Source organism: Neodiprion lecontei, chromosome 7 (assembly GCF_021901455.1).
Source record: "Neodiprion lecontei isolate iyNeoLeco1 chromosome 7, iyNeoLeco1.1, whole genome shotgun sequence".
Lineage (NCBI taxonomy): Eukaryota > Metazoa > Arthropoda > Insecta > Hymenoptera > Diprionidae > Neodiprion > Neodiprion lecontei.
This window is the reverse complement of record NC_060266.1, coordinates 2,878,667-2,897,943: the sequence shown is the minus strand read 5'-3', so window position 1 is coordinate 2,897,943 and position 19,277 is coordinate 2,878,667. Positions and strand designations below refer to the sequence as shown.

The following is a 19,277-nucleotide window of genomic DNA, read 5'->3' as shown; positions in this document are numbered from 1 at the left end:
ATCCAACTTAACTCAATAATAACACGAGTAATTTACTTGGTTCGTTTGAAACGAGGATACAAAATTGTCTGAGATTTGCAGGAGGATTTGGAGAAATGTATTCAATCCCATTAATTGAAACACATAAGGCGCGAATTGAGCGTGAGAAAAAAAAAAAAAAAAAAAAAAAAAAACGATCCGCGAGAATCGAAGGAACGAACGAACGAACGAACGAATGAATGAACGGATTTGATGAAATAATTCTCTCGAGAGCTGCGGAGATAATTCTCCGTCTGCGGCTAAAGTTATACAGGAATTATCGGGGGTGTGAGGAAGGGGATGGGTGGGGGTGGGGGGGGGGGGAGGGGGAGGCTAATCGTTCTCATAATCGACCCCTAATAAATTACCTTTTGTCTGCGGAATTGCTAATATTCCAATAGCGCACTCCCCCCCGCCCTTCTACGGCGTCATTTATACCCACCGCAAACTCCGGTAAAGTGGCGAATAATGTACAGGAATGAATATAGTCGGCGAAGCGCAAAAGTCCGGAGAGAATTCGTTTCTTTGTCTACTATTATTACTCTGCCCATTCATTTTAAATTGACTCGCTAATCATTTTTTTTTTCTTTTTTTTTTTTTTTTGTTGTAAGTCCGTGCAGTTTGAAATCCCTCATATTTTTTGCACGGTGTTGAAACATTTGTAAACGATGGAGTTTATTTCACGAAATATTTGAAATATATTTACTTGGAGAAAACTTTCGATCATTGCATTTGTAATTTTTCCTCTGAAATAATTTGAGTCTGATTGTGAGAAATTTTTGAGCGAGATTTTTTTTCTTTCACTTTCTTGCAGGGAAGAAGAAGAATATCGAAAATTTTTAACAATCGATCGCGAGCTGCAGATTCTTTTATTGAACCTTTGAGTTATATAGTGTCGAGTATTCTTACCATCTATTTTGTATTAATTTTTTTTTTTTTGCTTGTATATACAGAGAACCTTGAAAATATATTTTTTTGCTGTTTTTTCGTATTTCTGATAGTATACTGATAGATTTTCGATACGCGAGAGTAATTGTTGCGATATAATGTAAATTATTATTGTTAGAAACAGATTGATTGGAAAAAATCGTGAAAATTGAAGGAATAATTCATTCCCGAAAAATGTACCCTTTTACACGTATACATATTTCACATAAATTATAAGTTTATGGGGTGACTAATTACGAATCTGAAAACAAATTTTGAAAATTCACTACGACGAATCCAATCTGCGGTCCCAAAAACTTTTGCACAGAGTTTTTTCACCTAATCCGATGAAATTTGAAATTTTCGTTCACCATATTGGATCCACCGCATTAAATTTTTAAATTTTCTAAATCTGATATCAGATTCGTAATCAGCGACCCCAAAAATCACAGAATAAAAATTTGTTTTCAAAAGTCGACTCAGCATAATAATGTGTGGCTCAAAGGGTGGAGATCGATATTTTTTGTATTCCCATTCAACCATCTTCGTGCATTTTTTTTTTTTGAATTACTTTATCCTCGGCACGGTCTGCGGATTTATTTGCGTGCTCCTATTTTACGAATTCATGAGCCAAATTCGAAACTGTGCCTGCACAGACTGAGACAACTAACAACTTAAATAAAATATTCTCACGACTGGTACATACGTATAAAATTACTCTTAACAAGGTTGCAGAATTCAGAGCTTTTCGTGGATTCATGAGATCCGTGCAAGTTTTTGCCTCGCGACTAGAGAGGGTTGGAAAAAGAAAGCTGGTTAAGAAAAATAGAGAAAGAAAGACAGAGACACAAAAAAAAATAAAAAAAAAAGGAAAGAAAAACGAAGGAAAGACGAGAGAAGAGGTGATCTTTTTAATTATCAGGTTATCGATTACTCGGAAGGTTATCAGCGCCGTGTCTATCAGGAGTTGTCTGGACTCTCCTTTCCCTCTTCTCTCTCTCTCTCTCTCTTTTTCTTTCTTTCTCTCTCTCTCCTCGTTTTCTCCAAATCGATTTTTCAAGAACGCGCAGGGTAGGTTAACCCAGAAATAATGAACTGTACGTGTATTTAAGAATTCATACTTATTTAAGAAGAAGAAAAAAAGAAAAAAAAAATATTGTGAATTTGAACAAGTTGAGCAGAAAACAAACGAAAAAGCAGTTAAAGTATTGATGTACCAGTTTTCTTTTTTAAACGAATAGTTTGAAAAAAAATTTTAAAAATGAGATTACAAAATGAAAATGATATTCAATAAGTTCATTATATTTTCAATACACATGTGAAACTGTTGTGCAGGGAATTTACAAAAACCAAAAAAAAAAAAAGAAAATAAAAAACGAAATCATACCCTATATCCATGCTGCAACGGAAAACAAAGAAAAAAAAAACAAATTGCACGTATGTAATGAAGCGAAATAGAAAAAAAACCTTGGCCACTTTCTGGAGAGGTGTTAAAAAAAATTATATGAGATCGTAAAAATAATTCCATTAAAAATTTTTGGCTAATTTACGGTGAGAACAAAAGAGAGGGGATAAAGAGAGAGAGAAAGACGCGTGCTTCGAGGGTTCGAGAAAAAAAGAAAAAAAAAAAAACCGAAGAGGATTAGATAAGCTGGGGTAAGGAAATTGTGGGGGAGAACGGGGGTTGAAACCTTCTTTCAATTTATCGATGGGTGGTTAGTCCGGCGCACGGTGAAAGATGCAGAGAGAGAGAGAGAGAGAAAAAAGGAAAGTAGAGGAGCAGAGAGGAGATCCGAGGACATCTTTTTCTACTTCTTCCAATTTCATTCCTTCACCCTTATAATGCCTGATGCCTATAGATTCATTCGTCTCTCTCCCTCTCTCTCTGCATCTGTCTGTATTCGTGGGTTCCCGCAACCCCTGAGAGAGAAAAGTAGAGGGTGAAGAGGTGGGGGCGGTTGGCACATTTACCTTGATCGTCGTCTCAACGATGCCACTCACGTACTGCCTAATGATTATTTTTCAATCACGCGGCTGCCGCGGTACCTTCATTTTCCTTTTGCTCCCTCCCCCTCTCGGTTCTCACGAATTCTCATCCTTCAAGAATAATAAATTTGCCGAGAGGTAAGGCTGCCTTAGTTGCCTCTTTTACCCGTTTTTTTTTTATTTATTTTTTTTTTTTTTTTTCGCACGAATCATCCGTGCAAATAACGCTGAATTTGGAAAGTCGGAGAATCGTTGAAAATATTTTAACAATCGTGTAAGGCACGTCTTGAATCGAAAAATAAGATAATCTGTAAGCACGAATGAGATTCGAATTTAAGGCTTGACGAAATAACGCAATTCGCAATCCCTGAATTGCAGAAACGCAAGAAATTCGATTTTCAGAATTAGCGATATTGAAAATTCGCGGGTATATCGTAATTTTGTGAAATTGACGTTTGTGAAAAACGTTTCATGTACCACGTGACTTCCGTTTTATCAGGACAAACGGAAGAAAAGAATACGAGAATTGTAATCGAATGAAATAGATGTAACTGTTGAAAAATAAAAAAAAAAAAAAATAAAAACAACATATTTTGCTGCTTTTGTTTTTACGAGGGTTAATTTCTCGTCGACGCGACGTGCCACTCGTGCCAATTATTCTCGCTTCAACAATTTTTACGAGGCTATTTTCTCCTCTGTTTACTTTTGTTTTTGCGTCCTTGTTTCATTTTCTTTTTCTTTCTATTTTCCCTGACGTTATTGTTTTGTCTATTTCGGGGCAAAGTCAGCCTGCACTGCGAAAATGTCGTTGTAAAAATAGACGTTCTTCAGTCCGAAGAATGACGCAAGAAAGATTAAGTGGATAAAAAATTTTAATGACAAATTGCAGGATCTCGTTTCAAATCTGTTCATCTAAAAAACTTGAGTCTAAACTTATAAACAACGTAACAAAGCACAGATCATTTTTTATTCACCGTACTATACGAATAACGAATTTATATAGAAATTTGTCGCAAAAATCATTAACTCGAGTTCATGCATACATAATTTACTCATTCATTACTTAAGACTATTTTTCATACAACAATTAATGAGAAAAGGAAAAAGAAAAAATTCTTTTCGATACGGAATATAAATTTTTTTTATCTACAAAGACGTTGCCGTCATTATTCTCTCGCTACGAATTATTCAATTGAAAAATACAACGAGCATAAAGGTGGTAAAATTTTTTTTTAAATTGACAATAAATAAAGTATATCCGTGTATAAATTATAAAATATTGCAAATTGTATCGTTTCGCGTTTCAGGCTGATTGTCAGACTTAGTTAGAGAAGGACGGATCTAGAAAGAGATAGAATGGGAGGAGAGGAGAGGACGTCGGACCCCGGGCAAGATATCATCGGATAATTTATACGACAGTCGTTTGTTTTAGTCCCGTCGCGTCAAGATAAGAGCCGGAATATGCTCAGCTTATTTCTCATCTGTCTACCACCCTCTTGGCCTCCCCATCCCTTATCTACCGTTCGCATTTCCTCCCTCTCTCTCTCATTCGCTCTCTCTCTCTCTCTCTCTCTCTCTCTCTCTCTCTTTCCATCTCTTTCTCCCTCTTCGATTCACCCCTGAAACTTGGGCTTCTTTTGCTCCCCTATTCCATTGCAAATGAATCGGTAAGTTTATAATAATTGATTTTGCGATCATTCGATGAATCATCGTAATATTCCCGGTGTGTTATAGATTTTATATCCGCAGCGCGTTTTAGTTAACGTAAAGAATTTTAATCTAACATACTGAGAAATGAGATGAGATGAGATTAATCGGGACTTCAAGCTTAGTGATTAAATATCGTTAAAGCATCGAAATTCGTCTATCCAAGGAATATATCCGAATATCAGTTTAACCCTTCAAGCCGGAATAGGTTGCTTCGCACTCCAGCGACTAAAATTGTTATAAAAAATAAACTGTCGAACATTTTTACTTGAAATATTTTTTAGAACATATTGAAAGTTTACTCCAAGGAATCATGTGATTAATATAGTAAAAAATTAAATTAAGTATGCCAAAAAAAATGGCTATATTTAGAAAGAAGTAATTTATATTTTTTTTTTGTTTTTTGTTATTATTGTTTCTTTATTTATTTTTGTTTCATTTGACTAAGGAAAAAAGGCCTGTGGTGGTCTGCACCCCTAGGTGGAAAGTAAGGGTTAAAATCTTGATAACGAGAAGTTTGATTCAAGCAACGAAAACTTCGCATTCTTGGTTTTAAATTCTGTCGATATTTTTTTTTTTTTTACACTCGCGGTAAAATAAAGATGAGGGAATGTTTTTTGTTTCGAGAAAAACGTCTGATCGGTGCAAGGTTTTTTAATAAAATAAGAACGCTGGAGATAAGGGAGCAGCACGTAAAAAAATATGACAAGATATAAATTTGTAAACCGTCGAGAAGGCTTTTGGTTGGTCCGATTAGGTTTGTATTTTAAAACGAATTAGCGCGAGTTTTGACTCCTCCGCAAATTCACCATGATAATTATACGCAGAACGTGACTCGCGACTTAGCAGCCCGCGTAAATAAATGCGAGAGCAGTTCTGAGAGGCGAGGGGATGAATGGCTGCTTTGCAGATACGCGGATTTATTTCCTTTCTCTCTTTCCGTCGCTCGCATAATGCCGGCACGTAGTATATAAAGCAATGCAAAGTAAGGAAAAGAAAAAGAATAAGAGGAAAAAGACGAAGAGGAAAAGCGGAAGTACTCGAATTCTGCTTTTCTCGTTTCAACGAATCCGCCACTCTCTCCGATGTTGCATGCTCGGATTTCTAAGGAATCCACGGGGCGTGTATATTAGGTCTAATAATATTCAAAACACAGAACGAAACATTTATTTTTCAAATAAAACGTGATTTGTGGATAAATATTTTCGATTCGCACGTCATTCTGTGTATACGATTACAGATTTGAGTCTAAGAACTGCGATTCACGCATTCTTTACAAACGTCTGTTGCCAGTTTAAAAAGTTGTTGAAAAAAAAAAAAGATTTTAACAAAAAAAAAAAAAAAAAAAACGTTAATCGATGTGATATAACTGATTAGCTCAAAAGTTACAGCAGCTGGTAAAGAATACATGGCGGGGGGAAAAATAATATTCTCTGCATCGAAAAATTCGTAACTCGAGAACCGTTCGACGCAAAAATTTGTAAAATATACTGAGAATTTTTCTCTATTCAAAAAGTATTTAAAAAACATGACAGTTAAAGGGGGACTTCGGTGAAATTTTGACAACAGCGAGTTTTTCGTTTTTGATATGACTATATAAAAAAGGTGATCAAAAATTCCTTTCAACAGAAAGTTAATTTACTATTAATAACAATATAACTACGGAACTAAAATTCAAATTAAAGTAATAAATAATTAGTAAACGCATCAAAAGCCGAAAAAATACGTAACATTTTCGTTAGCATATATATATGTTCAGAGAAAAAAAAAAAAAATGTCAATCTTCTGTGATCAAAGTGTACGCGAAAAGGAATTATTGGCAGAAAATTTTCAGTGTGCAATGCGGCTACACATTCATCGCAGAAGATTGATATTTTTTTCTTTCAAAACATACAATACGAGGTACAGTAATCTAAATCTTGTTGAAAGATATTTTCGATCGCATCTATTTTTATAGTCACTTGAAAAACGAAATACACCGTATTATCAAAATTTCACCCGAAATTTCTCCTTAAAATCGTAGAAGATTAGAGTCAGGCATACGCAGGTATACACGTACTAAAATCTTCGAGGATAATCCTCGAATCCGACAAGGATAAGAATGAATAAATAAACGGTAATAATAACACGAGAAATTGATCCAGGCGTTTCCGCTGCAGTGGTTCGATACGTTATCCGTACCTTACTTTGAAGAGTGACGACGGCGCAAGGAAACGCAAGGAAACGCAAGGAAACGCAAGGCAAACGCAATGGTTTAAGGGGTGTCGGGGGTTTAAGTGACGTGGGATCCTCCGCGGCTGTTTGAGAAACGGGGAAGGTTCGCATCCATCATTCGACGTGTACTCCCCCTCCCTCTCCAAAGACGCCTCTCGAGCCGCGTATAACCGAGGCGTAGACTCACTCTCACCCTGACAGAGCCGGGGTGATAAGCGGGGGTGGGCCCCTCAAAGACCTTTGTATTCACGTCCCCCTCCCCCATCATCCCCGTCATTCGGCATCACCCACCGAGAGGAGTTGCGTGGGGAAGACGGATGACCTTGAAAGAGATTGAGGACGGCTCCTACGGAGAAATTCATCCCCCTCCGCGCGCGAAGAGAACCCCTTTTTTTTTTTCGCCAAACACGCCGCGCCCCGAGAATCGCGACAAACACCGGAAAAACGTCCGGAGTGCGAAATTACGAAGTGAAAATGAAATCTGGCAGAAATGTTTTTCATTTTTTCGTTTTTTTTTCTTCATCCACACCCTCAAGAAATCCCCCGTTTTTTTTTTTCACCCTTTTCATCGCGTTTTCACCGGTCATCATCAATCTTCAACGGATGGAGTTTTTTAACGTAATAATATCGGGTTAAAGTTTATTACACAATTGTTATAATTACGGTTTCAATAGGTGTGATTGGAATATTTTTTAATAATTAATAATGGCGGAGGAAACAAATTTCACTGTACAAAAAAAAAAAAAAAATAAATAGGCAATTCATTTCTATTTTAACAACATCGCGAGATTTTTGCATGAATTCCATTATCTCATCTAATTTTCACCATATTCGGTCGACAAACAACGTTACCCTATTTCCGCCTATAATTGTAATTATATATCGAAGCTAGGTAAGACACGTTGGCCTCAGGTGTTACACATTCGTTCTAACATTCGAATAATTGGGTAATTTGATGAGAAATGTGACCTAGGCTAGGGAAATATAACAATAATAACATACTCCTATACATATATCACGCACGTGATAAATTTTCTATAATTCTCTTGGCAAATATGTGCCGGGTAAAACGAATAAGGGGAGGAATAGTTGAGACAGTTGTTACACCGCATGTCTATCTGTTTTTGCCAGGGACTTCTACTGCTTACAAGCCACTCTTGCACTCTCCGAAATTCTCTCTCTCTCTCTCTCTCTCTCTCTCTCTGTGCTCTTATACCCCATTCTCGAGAATAATTCACGCAAGCTTAATTACGGCAACCCGCGAGAGAAATAAACGGACCGTCTCGAGACCGGCGTCGCTATCTATCGTCCTCACGTCCCATTTTTCGTTCTCCTCGGGGCTTAATTTTATTTTATTATTATTATTATTCTTTTTTTTCTTTTTCATTTTTTTTTTTAAATTTTTTTTTACACTTATTTTCAGTCCCTTTCTTTTCAGTCTGGGTTCACCTTTTTTTTTTCCACCCGTTGAGATTATATTTGTATTCTCTCTCCGTTTTATAAGTGTACACTTGACGCTTAAAATTGCTGGGATTGAATCCACGGGATGTTGTACGAATTTTCAAATTCGTATACGTTGATAAAAATTATTCTTAGCGTCTGCGAGAGTGGCGTGCAGATAATTTTTATCGATTGTAAAATTTTTAAACACGCAATCAGAGAGATAGAGAAAACACTTACACGGATAATCAAATTTTTATCATACAAACCTCGGTTTTTGACTGAAAACAGATTTTGTGTATCAAAATTTTCGGAGAAGCTTAATTTTCTTTGCTCTCAAAGACTTTTGCTCAATTGATGAACGATAATGCGCTTGATTATCGGCGTAGATTTAACCCTCTAAAGGGAAAAGAAAAATCGGAAAGTTGATATGAAAAAAAAAAAAAAAAAAAATGGTATCCTCGAAAATCGGGTAAAATTTTTATAAATTTTTATTTCTGGAAATATCGCGCCAATTTGGAGAATAATTATTACAAATCATTGTCGGATATTATTTGTCGTTCATAGAATAAATATAAACCCCGTTTGAAAAGTATTCCTAAAAATATGCAATGTGAAATGGTTAATAACGTGAATTTCGAAAATCTTGCTCCATTTTTTTTCCTCAGCCCAATATCATCGACAAATCTTTCCAATAATATATTCGTCAAATATTGTTAATGTCAGATTTAACCTCTCTATCAGAAGATGAGAAGAAAACAGAAAAAAATTTTGGTATTTGAAGGGTTGAAAAAAAAAAGTAAAAATAAGCTTTGCCGAGTGGGAATGAATCGTCGATATATATATAACTTAATGCTTGTGCAGGAATAAATTGACTTTAAAGCCTTATTTGACTAAAAAAGTAGAGTAAACCTCACAGACTGATTTTGCCTTGCAATTACTAAAAAAAGGATCGATAATAGCGCAAAATGGTCACGCGTACCTCGTTTTTCGTAATTCCAACAATATTAAAACATTTTTTTTTAACGATACCTGTTTGACTGAATTTTTCTAGTTAGTGTAACCAATGACATTTTTCTCAGTGTACGAAAAGAGAATTATCGAATGACACAGGAATTATTTGTAGCGTCGCGTTGATCTGCAGGGTTGGAGAAAATGGGGGTTAGAGTTGGTCGGGTAACCGGATGGGATTAAAATAATCCGTGGAAACGGAGAGGTCTTGAAGGTGGTGGCGGTGTTGGTGGTGGGGGATTGTTTGAGGGAGCGAAGTAGGCTTGTGAACGAAGAAGGAGGTGGGATAGGACAGGATGGTAGAGCAAAGGGTGGGCTGTTAGGACGGGGTAGCAGAACGAAACTTGGAGATGTGTAAGCGTCAGCTGTTTTCGCACCCCGAGTTTTTCTTCTACAGGATTTTCCTCCGCTATCCTCCTTCACTCGAAACTGTCCCTATATAAGTACCGAAGGTTTTTCATTATTCCACCTCCGATGGGCGTAGCTCACAATTTATTTAACCGGGTGAAAAACTCGCGATTAATTCCGTTATTTTTGTGCGATTTGAACCACTCTCAAGCGTATGAAACGATGTTTAACGGTATTTTTTTTTTTCTTATTTCCTTTCCGCCCTTCATTTGCGATTTAAAAAAAAAAAATTATTTCAATGTTTGCGTTGTTTTTCTTTTACACTATTTTCGCTCTTCTTCTCTTTGCAATTTTTACAATAACGTTGTTACATAGATTTATTTTTCTTCCAAAGTTGATTAAAAAAAAAAAACCTTCGTATTCGTAGGCAAATAATTTTAATCGCCGAGTTTCATCGGAATGACATTTTTCATCTTCGATTTTTGTAGGTAGGTACTGATTTAACCTCGGTAAAAAACGAAAGGAAAAATGTGCGAATAAAATGAGTTTGAAATTAACAGATCGGATGTCAAAGAAAAAAAGGATTAATTTGTTTTTCAAAAAGCGAATCAAAAGACCGTTCTGAAAACGCATTCACTGATTATCATCTACTGATCACTCATACACGGTGTAAAATTTGCCGGAAATAAAAGAAGAAGAAGAAGAAATTGCAATCCGTGCAAAATTTCTAAAAATATTTGTCTTCGTTTAGATTCTTAGAAGCTAAATTTTGACAACCGATCGATTCGCAGTTTTTATACATACATATATATATACATATATATATATATATATATACATATATATATATATATATATATATATATATATATATATATATATATATATATATATATATATTGTCTGTAAGTATAATAGATGACGTGTTGATGGATATACGCGCTGAAAAGGAATGAAGTACATACGTATGTTCATATAAATATATGTATACATGTATACAATGTATACACTGTATGTTTAATACCTGTGAAATACACGTCAGTCAAAATGCACAGATCAATTTCCGACGTTTCAATGTTATTGGCAGGTCTGAATATGAAAGAGTAAAAACACGCGTGCGCTGCTTTCATACGCGACTGTATTTCCGTATACATCAGTTACGCATTGTAAATCCATACGCATAATATGTAATACCTGACACGAATTCCATCCCATTGTTAGTTAGCTTCCGTGAATTAAATTCTTAAACATACGCAAAAAGCAACAGTAATCGTATAATAACAAGTAATACCAATTAACACGAATCGAATAATCAGAGGTTAAAATCGAACAAAATGATACCGAATTACGTAAATTTGACGAGAAAAAAAAAAGTGACGGCTGAAAAAAATTATAGACCGTAATAAAACTTAAAATATTCCTCCGTGTAAATTGAACACTCCAGATTTTACCTCGAAGTATTCATCAAACATAATTTTATCGTCATCGCAAGCCAGATTTTCAATCTAGAGCATTCGAGGGAAAACAAGAATAAAAAAAAATTTTAAATTTCACATCTAAATTTTTCAAATTTAACACCCCTTCATAGTTTATATTTAATTCCTCCGCCATCCTATCCAAATATTATCAATCGTATATCGAGTATATATAATTCATTCAAAAATTTCATTATTCCGTTGCATTCCAGTTATGCACGTATGCGGTGTTTATATACACACCTATATGTGTATATATATATGTATATAAGCATGAAAATATATGCAATTCCAATATTATTTCAATATAAATAGGCAGACCAGCTTGGATAGCACCTGGAGAGCTGTCGATATCAGTTGCCGAGGTAATATCTAAGTATATATATACCTATTTTTTCTATAGCGTTAACTTAAGCCGTTTTGTCGCGGTACATACGTCTAATAAATAATATTTGCATGGTTATGTGTACGTGTAAATATATGTATTGATTCAGCACATGTTTCTAAATACGCGAGAAAAAAAAAAAAAACCTCCCCGCATTCCTCTGGTTTATTTCATATACGTGTGTTTATTTTTCGTAACGTTTGCTTTTACCCCTGAACTGCGGTATGAACTTGCGCACAGACTACCTATAATAAGACAAAATCGATGGTGAACTGCACGGCATGTACGTTCGATCAAGGAATTTATGTGCAAATGAATAAATAGTATTGTTATTTTTTTTTTGTCTCTCTAATTTTCGTCTGTTTGTTTAAGTTTTTTATTTCACCGTTTTTCGTTCTACTAAATACGGTAAGACCCGCGGTGACGACAATTGGCACAACTCAAACACAGAATGACAAGGAGGTTAAAAAAGGAGAAGAAAAATACACGTAGAAAAGAAGAAGAAGAAGATGAAGGAAGGGGGATAAATTGAAACGAAATTTATTGAAAATGTTCTGTTTTGTTACTCAATTTTCAGAAAAATCGCTAAAGAGTCTAAGGAAGTAACTGAGTAAGTAAGTAAGTAAGTAAATAGGGGTGTGAGGCCGAGGGTTTATATTAGATTTACATGTAGATGGTGCTCAATCAGGTGAAGAGGAAGAGGAAGAGGAAGGCGGAAGGATCCAAACACTCTCCTTGACACGTGGTGCAGAGTATGAGAGAAGCCGCTGGCTCCGGGGCACAAATTGAAAATCAGATCCCAACCGAGCTAAGATGGAATAAATTATTATACCCACCCCCGAAGCCCTTGTAACCTACCCTCGAATCGCCGAGGCACAAGCGTGCTTACATCGTTCTTACGGGTGCTTATAGCTCTCTGAATTATACCAGCTACACTGAGATTTTTAGTAGTTATGCTATTACACCCGCTACGTCACACCACTCGACTAAACAGCAATTTTTCACTACAGACACACGCACACACACACGCGCGAGAAATATTATAAAACTAGGGAAAAAAATGTGAAAGAGTATCGTAACTGTGTCACATAAAAAAATCTAGCACGTCTTGTAATATTCTTTTTTCACCGTTGTTGCTTTTGCTATTTTTCTTTTTTTTTCTCCCAACTGAATTGCGATAATTTAATTTCCCCGGCAAAAATAAATCTACACTAAGGTCTTACGTAACTATAAAAATAATAATAACTACGGTAATATTCTAATATCGTGAAAACCATAATGTATACAAGTACGGACAACTATAATCACGCAGTGAATAGTAAATTGTATTACATTTGATTGTAATTTAAAAAATATTAAAACCGTTAGTATTACAACGACTAACAATCATTCGCCCGGAATCTCAAAGTACCACTTATACAGCAATTGAAATTTTTCCTAGTTATGAAAAGCTAAAAAAGGAAAATTCTCTTCTAACCTTGTCCATAATATACATGTAATACACTAAATTAAAATAGTGTGCAGATAATTGAAATGCAATTTTATACAAGTATGAATACGAATTTGAGCGTATTAGCGGCAACGTTTTTTCAAGGAGCGGTGGGGGTCAGAATTTCGATTCTCGGTACGAGGGGCGAAATTTTCTTCCGAGTCAAAGAGGGGGCGCGATGAAATTCGACCTGGTGGAAAATAGGGAACGTCACGAGCCGTGTACATTCTTATACATATACACATATATTTGTTATATATATATACATAGATGTACATAAGGGAAGCAGAGCGGCGTTGTAATTCGGTGACTTAACCCGAGGAGAGAGCAAAGGAGGGCAAGCGAAAGACGAAAAGAGAGAGTGAAAGAGAGAGGGAGAAAGGGGGGAAGAGATAACTGAATTGGCCCGCGATGGTTAATCCGGTTAGGGTAAGTTTTCGAACACGATTTCGCTCGCGCTTTTCGCTCGTTCTTCCCCTCTTCTCTGCACGGCGACTGCGTGACGACAAGTTTGTTTGCCACCCCCTTGGGAACAGACCCAGAGACACCTGGGCCACCCTTGACTCGGTCACGTGGATCAGATCATCCCTTCTTACGGAGGGTGGAAACCAGCGGACTAATTAGAAACCTCTCTCTAGTTATACTGTTACGTTTTTGTACATGACAATTTTTCGCGTTGTCGTTTCATTTCTTTCCTCTTTCTTCTCGCTCGACATGGTACCGAAAATACTGAATTCAGGGACAACTCGAATCGCAGGTTTTTGTACTTGAAAAAGTACGAAATTGGGGTTAAAAAGGGATTCTTGTACCAGTGCATGCAAATTTTTGGCATCATCGTTTAATTTTTTTTTTTTCTTTTTTTTTATTCTGCAGAGAGTACCGAAAAGACAAAATTTAATGGTAACTCGAATCGCACGTTTTTATATTTGAAAACTAGGAACCAGGGGTGAAACGATTTCTCGTATCGGCTACCGGCGTGAGGTGGAATATGTATTTATAGACGTGTAGAGGGTTGAAATTTTCGTTCCGCACGTCTATTTCCGGTCTCCCTTACATATCCCACTTACACGATAACACCGATTCCGTATAAGCGCGAGCCGCATTCGTATTGCCGCATAGATATAATAGAACGTCAACCTTCGCAAAAGGGGTAGAGGTATAATACTAAAATTCTCTTCTATACGGATTATAATTCCGGGCACACGTGCGGCCCAAATCGCAATTCGCGAACACCGAATTTCGCGACGATGGGTCGCGTCGTTGAGAAATTGAGAAAAAATCAAGGTGTTGTTTTTTGTTGTTTTTTCTTCTTCTTCTTTTTTCTTTGTAATAATATTTTACAGGATCGCTGCTGCGCGGATCGAATTCCATTTATCTTTTTTTTGTCGAATCTGATTATATATAAAATGTCTGAATATTTTGATTTGTTTCTTCATTTTTGTGTTTCTTTTTTCTCTTCCAAATGAAAATCCCGCGAATACCTCGAACGAATTTCTTTCTCTCAGTACGGTGGATAACGTCACAATTTCGAAGGGATTCATGCTTAACATTTGAGCTTTTCCGGCTCTAGTTTTTTACATTGGTGAGCTCGATTTCACGCTGTTTGAATACGTGTAATGTATGTATGACGTATATTTACCACTTCATAAAAAATTTTCAAACAACCCTCCGCTCGCTTCCGGTATCTCTATTTTTCGCTCCATATTTCTCACTCCCACTATCCACCTAGATATATATATATACACGTTGGTGATATACTCTCTTATTTTGCACCACTTCTTCCTAAATCACTAAGTCTCCAAGTTTTTATTTTACTTTTTATTTTTTTTTTTTTATTTTACGAAACGTGGTGCTAATAGTATACATTTTTATCCCACACGGTGTTGGAAACTTTCATCATTTTTAATTCTACGATAAATTTTTCAAAAAGAAATATTGAATCGATAACAAAGACGAGAGTCTCAAAAAGGAGCTTGCCCTCTTTTTCGTTTTTATCCTAAAAACAGTTTCAAAATTTGGCGAGTACTTTTTTTTCATTTTCGATGTAAAAATGCGAGCCTGAAGGACCGGATTTTTTTTCGCTCCAATTTATCACCTCGTTCATTTTCGAAGTGAATTTATACAGGTATTGTGGTGAATGCACGTTTAATAAGAAGCGGAGATTGGAGGTGAAAAATAGAGGCCAAGACATCAGAAGAAGAAAAAGAAGAAGAAGAAGAAGAAGAAGAGGAAGAAGAAGAAGAAGAATACGAAAAAAAAAAAAAAAACTAGAGAACCGGGGGCAAAATTCGATGGAGGGTATAAGATAAGACGATAAAACGATGGGGCGCGGCGATCGGGTGACTTACGATTATGATTTATGCCTCCTCCAATATAACCGGGGCTTATGTATATCATACATACGTAGGTATATGCATAGCCGTAAATAATATACATAATACAGGCATGAAACAAAAGGAAGTGAAAATTAATATATCCTCTTACCTTGGTGCGTCGCATCGAAGAAGAATGTAAAAGAGACACGAGAAGCAGGGATGAATTATGATGGTAAAGGGAGGTTGAGGGCGTGATCCGTCCCTTCTGTCTTCCGCATGCATCAGATTTTCCTGAAAGATGAAGAAGACGAAGAATAATAACGTGGCGAATAAGTCCATTTAGCATTGTCATACGTCTGCCTGCGTATTCGTAGGAAATTTTTGATTTTCAACCGGCTCAACTCACCGAATCGGTTCAAAATTACTCAACAATAATTCCCTAATTTTTCAATAAGAATTAGTTTAAAATTTAGGATTCCTGTATTAACAGATTCTGCGTGAAAAAAGTTGTTGATATTCGAAAAATCGTAACAAATAAAGTATAATTTTCGAAACGATTGATTTTCCTCGACATCTCAAGCTCAAAATATGAATCACAGATGAGTAATCGTGAGTAAAAAATATGTTGAAAAGACTGCAAATGTATTTTGCGAACGAGAAGAGGGTTGGAAAAATCGGTAATCAAAACATCGGATAGGTTTCAGGATGCGTCGATTCGACTGGCGATAAAACGCCCGATAAAAATAAGTGGTAGGTATGTGAAAACTCTGAGCTTGAGGAGGGTAGGTGAGAAGTTTCACCACCCCTTTGTGCTCTCTGCAGCAGCGATGCGGCGAAACTCCGAAGTGAGAAGAGCTGCGAGGCTAATCGAGCGGATGATTTTTAAAAACGATTCCTGCCAAAGATCTGTGAAAACAGGAACGGCGTGACGATCCCGGAGAAGAAAAGAAGAAGAAGAAGAGAAGAAAAAAAAAAGTAGAAGATAAAATAATAATGAGGAGAAGAAGTAGAGGAGGGGGGTCGGGGGGGAAAAAAATACGGCCAACTAGCTGAAGGGAAAAAGGAAAAAGAAGACGTGGACGGAAAAAAAAAAGTGGCAAAAGGGAAAAAGATAAATTCTGGGGGAGAACGGAAGCGAGGGACGATCTGCCCGGATGCCGGGGCACTGAGATCGAAGACTTCATCACCGCAGCTGATTGCCCGATTTGTCACCCCGCTAACTGAGTTCGGGATCCCAAACTGCGTCGGCCCCCTTCGCCAATTTTGCCCCGTCTAATGGCTGAGCCGATCTGACGAGGTCGCTTAACGCCGCTTTTCCAAATTCTCGATATAAATTATGCGCCTCGGGGTATAAGCCGAAACCCCCGAGTTTCCAACGCTCGGTAACTTCCCGCAGCTTGTTAACTTGTCGTTCTATTTTTGAAAGTCCTCCGGAATCGATACTTTTTATAAATTTTTACTACGAGACAGTCGTAGATTTTATGGAAACTATGGAGATTTGTATGAAAATATATAAATTGAAAATATTGATATTACGTACGAGAAAGTTATTTCGTGTCGATGCTTCGTTTCAAATCGCTTCGAAATTGTTTGAATAAAATAAATTTAAAAAAAAATGATTCATTTATTCAGTATACCATTTTCTATACATTCACTCAAACGCTTTTTCTTATTCGAATATTTATTTCAATAAAATTGAGTATCGATTTTTTATTAACCAGCCTCTATGGGACGTATTTTCTCAATTCAACATTATTATTTGGGTTCGAGTTAGAAAAACCGAAGTTTAATTCTGTACGAATAGTAAATAAATAAATAAATAAAAAAAACCTGCAACAACTGCTTTCTTGTTTCTATTTTTTATTTTTGTTTTTTTATTCTTTAAAATAAACAGATAAAAAATAAATATTCTGATAATGACTCTGGATTCCTATGAATAAATTCGCTATCAAAATATCGATGCAGTACTTCTTTTCATACAACACTAACATTACACTCGTATCGTAGATCCCAAAAATTGACCCTTATTCGCATATTTCACCGTCTAGTGACTCGCCATAAGAACTGTTGACAGAAGAGATGGACTCGTTGAGTGGGGGAAAAAAATCTGCAAAGGCAGTGACGGTAGAAAAATAAAAAAAAAAAGAAAAAAAAAAACTGAAGAGGCAAAAATTCCGAGATAAATTCCCAGTGACGGAGTTGAGGATGTCGAAGGTGGGAGGGGGAAGAAAGCGTGCAGGTGAAGCGTTTGACAAGCCGATCCGAATACACACTAAACAGGGCCTGACGTCGGTGAAGCCGCACAGACGACTAGGCAGATTCTCTCATCGACGTATCTCACCTCGTCCCTGGGGGTGCGTATTCGGCTCGGATCTATACAGGGTGTTCGGTCTCCATTAATCTGCTCTGACATTCTCGAAAGCGGATCGAGGACACGGAAATAGTTTCACAAGGGAGATTCAAGGATCGTTTTGAATCGGAAAAGAAACGTTTTCCCTCCATTTCAATTTAGAATCAAACCGCATGACGATATCTAACATCTTAATTTTTCACTCTCGAACCTTGGGTCTCAATAATCCGTTTTGTTTATCATAATTCGAAATTTAATCGGTCATGCTGGATACACCGTTGAAAATTTCGATATTTAGATGTCAGATTCGTGATCACCGATCCCTAAAACCCCAAGACAAACTATTTTCGGTGAAATTTGACTAGCCTCTGGGTAAGTGCCTGCTGTGTAACTTCTCACTCGAGCCCCCATTCACCCCTCATACTATATCCGAAGTGGTGATGATGCGAAACAGTCTTCTGTGCCATTATTCCTACCGTAAAATTTCGGACAAGAAAAACTGTGTTTAAATAAGAAAACAAAAACAACAACACATCAAATAATGAGCGAACGAAGAAACAAATCCTTAATTGAACAAAAGTAAACGATTCGTTCCCCTACCTAATAAAAGAATTTCAGATAAAATTCATCCGACCATCGGGGTTCCTCTCAATTTTCCTCGAGTATCCGAGTTATCCCCAATAATACGTGACTGAGCTGACCTGCTACTATATGAGTAGATATCAAGAGGGGTGAGAAAACAAAAAAAAAAAAAAAAAAGTGTGTGTACAAGAACATAAAGAAGTAGAAGAAGAAGAGGAAGAAGAGGGAGAATCACCATCGGCTTCGTTTTATTCCGAAATTCATTTCGCACACAAGATAATCGCAACTCTCTTCCTTCTATATATATATATATATATATATATATATATATATATATATATATATATATATATATATATATATATATATAAATAATATTACTAACGTTTATCCTTTCACTGCTTTCGCGAAGCGCTGCCCTCTTCAAAGGGTCGAAATTTTTTCCCTCCCCCTCTCTCGCGCCCAATTCACCCCTCGACCTTACGCACACCAACGGTTATATTACTTATCGCAATTATTTATCCCGCGAGTCGCGGGCGGGGCCTGTTGATTTGGTCCGGGAATCCTTTCCCGCGGCGCGTATAAGTCCCGTTTATTGGACCACCTCCCTTAGACTCGGCGCCGAGTTCAGGTCGAAACCGCAATGTACGCACCTTCAGGACACCGGACTCACCCCTTCGCCGCACGGTTCACCGACTCCGAGTTAACCCCAGCTTTTATATACACATCCGCACGCGTTCATATCTTTCTTTATTTACGAACGTGCGTGTGTGATGTGTATGTACGTGTGCATCACGCGTTGTCCTGCACCCCTAATTTTACAAGCTTCGACGAACACCTTCGATACTCTTTTATGTATATTTTATCGTATACGTATAAGCGAGGAAAAATCATGCCGCGTAACGTTATATCGTATTACAACGACTGACCAAGGGTGAGATTATTGGTTATTCGTTAAAAAGGGAGAAAATAAAATTAAAAAATTCCTTCCAATCACCGATATATCGACGTGAGGTTATTATATACAATA

General features: G+C 36.8%; 1 protein-coding gene across 1 annotated transcript in view; it reads right to left on the bottom strand.

Moving 5' to 3' along the window:
* Positions 1-19,277, bottom strand: part of LOC124295532 — a 65,505-nt gene that overhangs the window by 16,254 nt on the left and 29,974 nt on the right. Inside the window, exon 2 of the mRNA XM_046745939.1 lies at positions 15,485-15,606. Coding sequence (XP_046601895.1) covers positions 15,485-15,499 — 15 coding nt within the window. The 5' untranslated portion in view covers positions 15,500-15,606. The remainder of the gene's footprint in view (positions 1-15,484; positions 15,607-19,277) is intronic.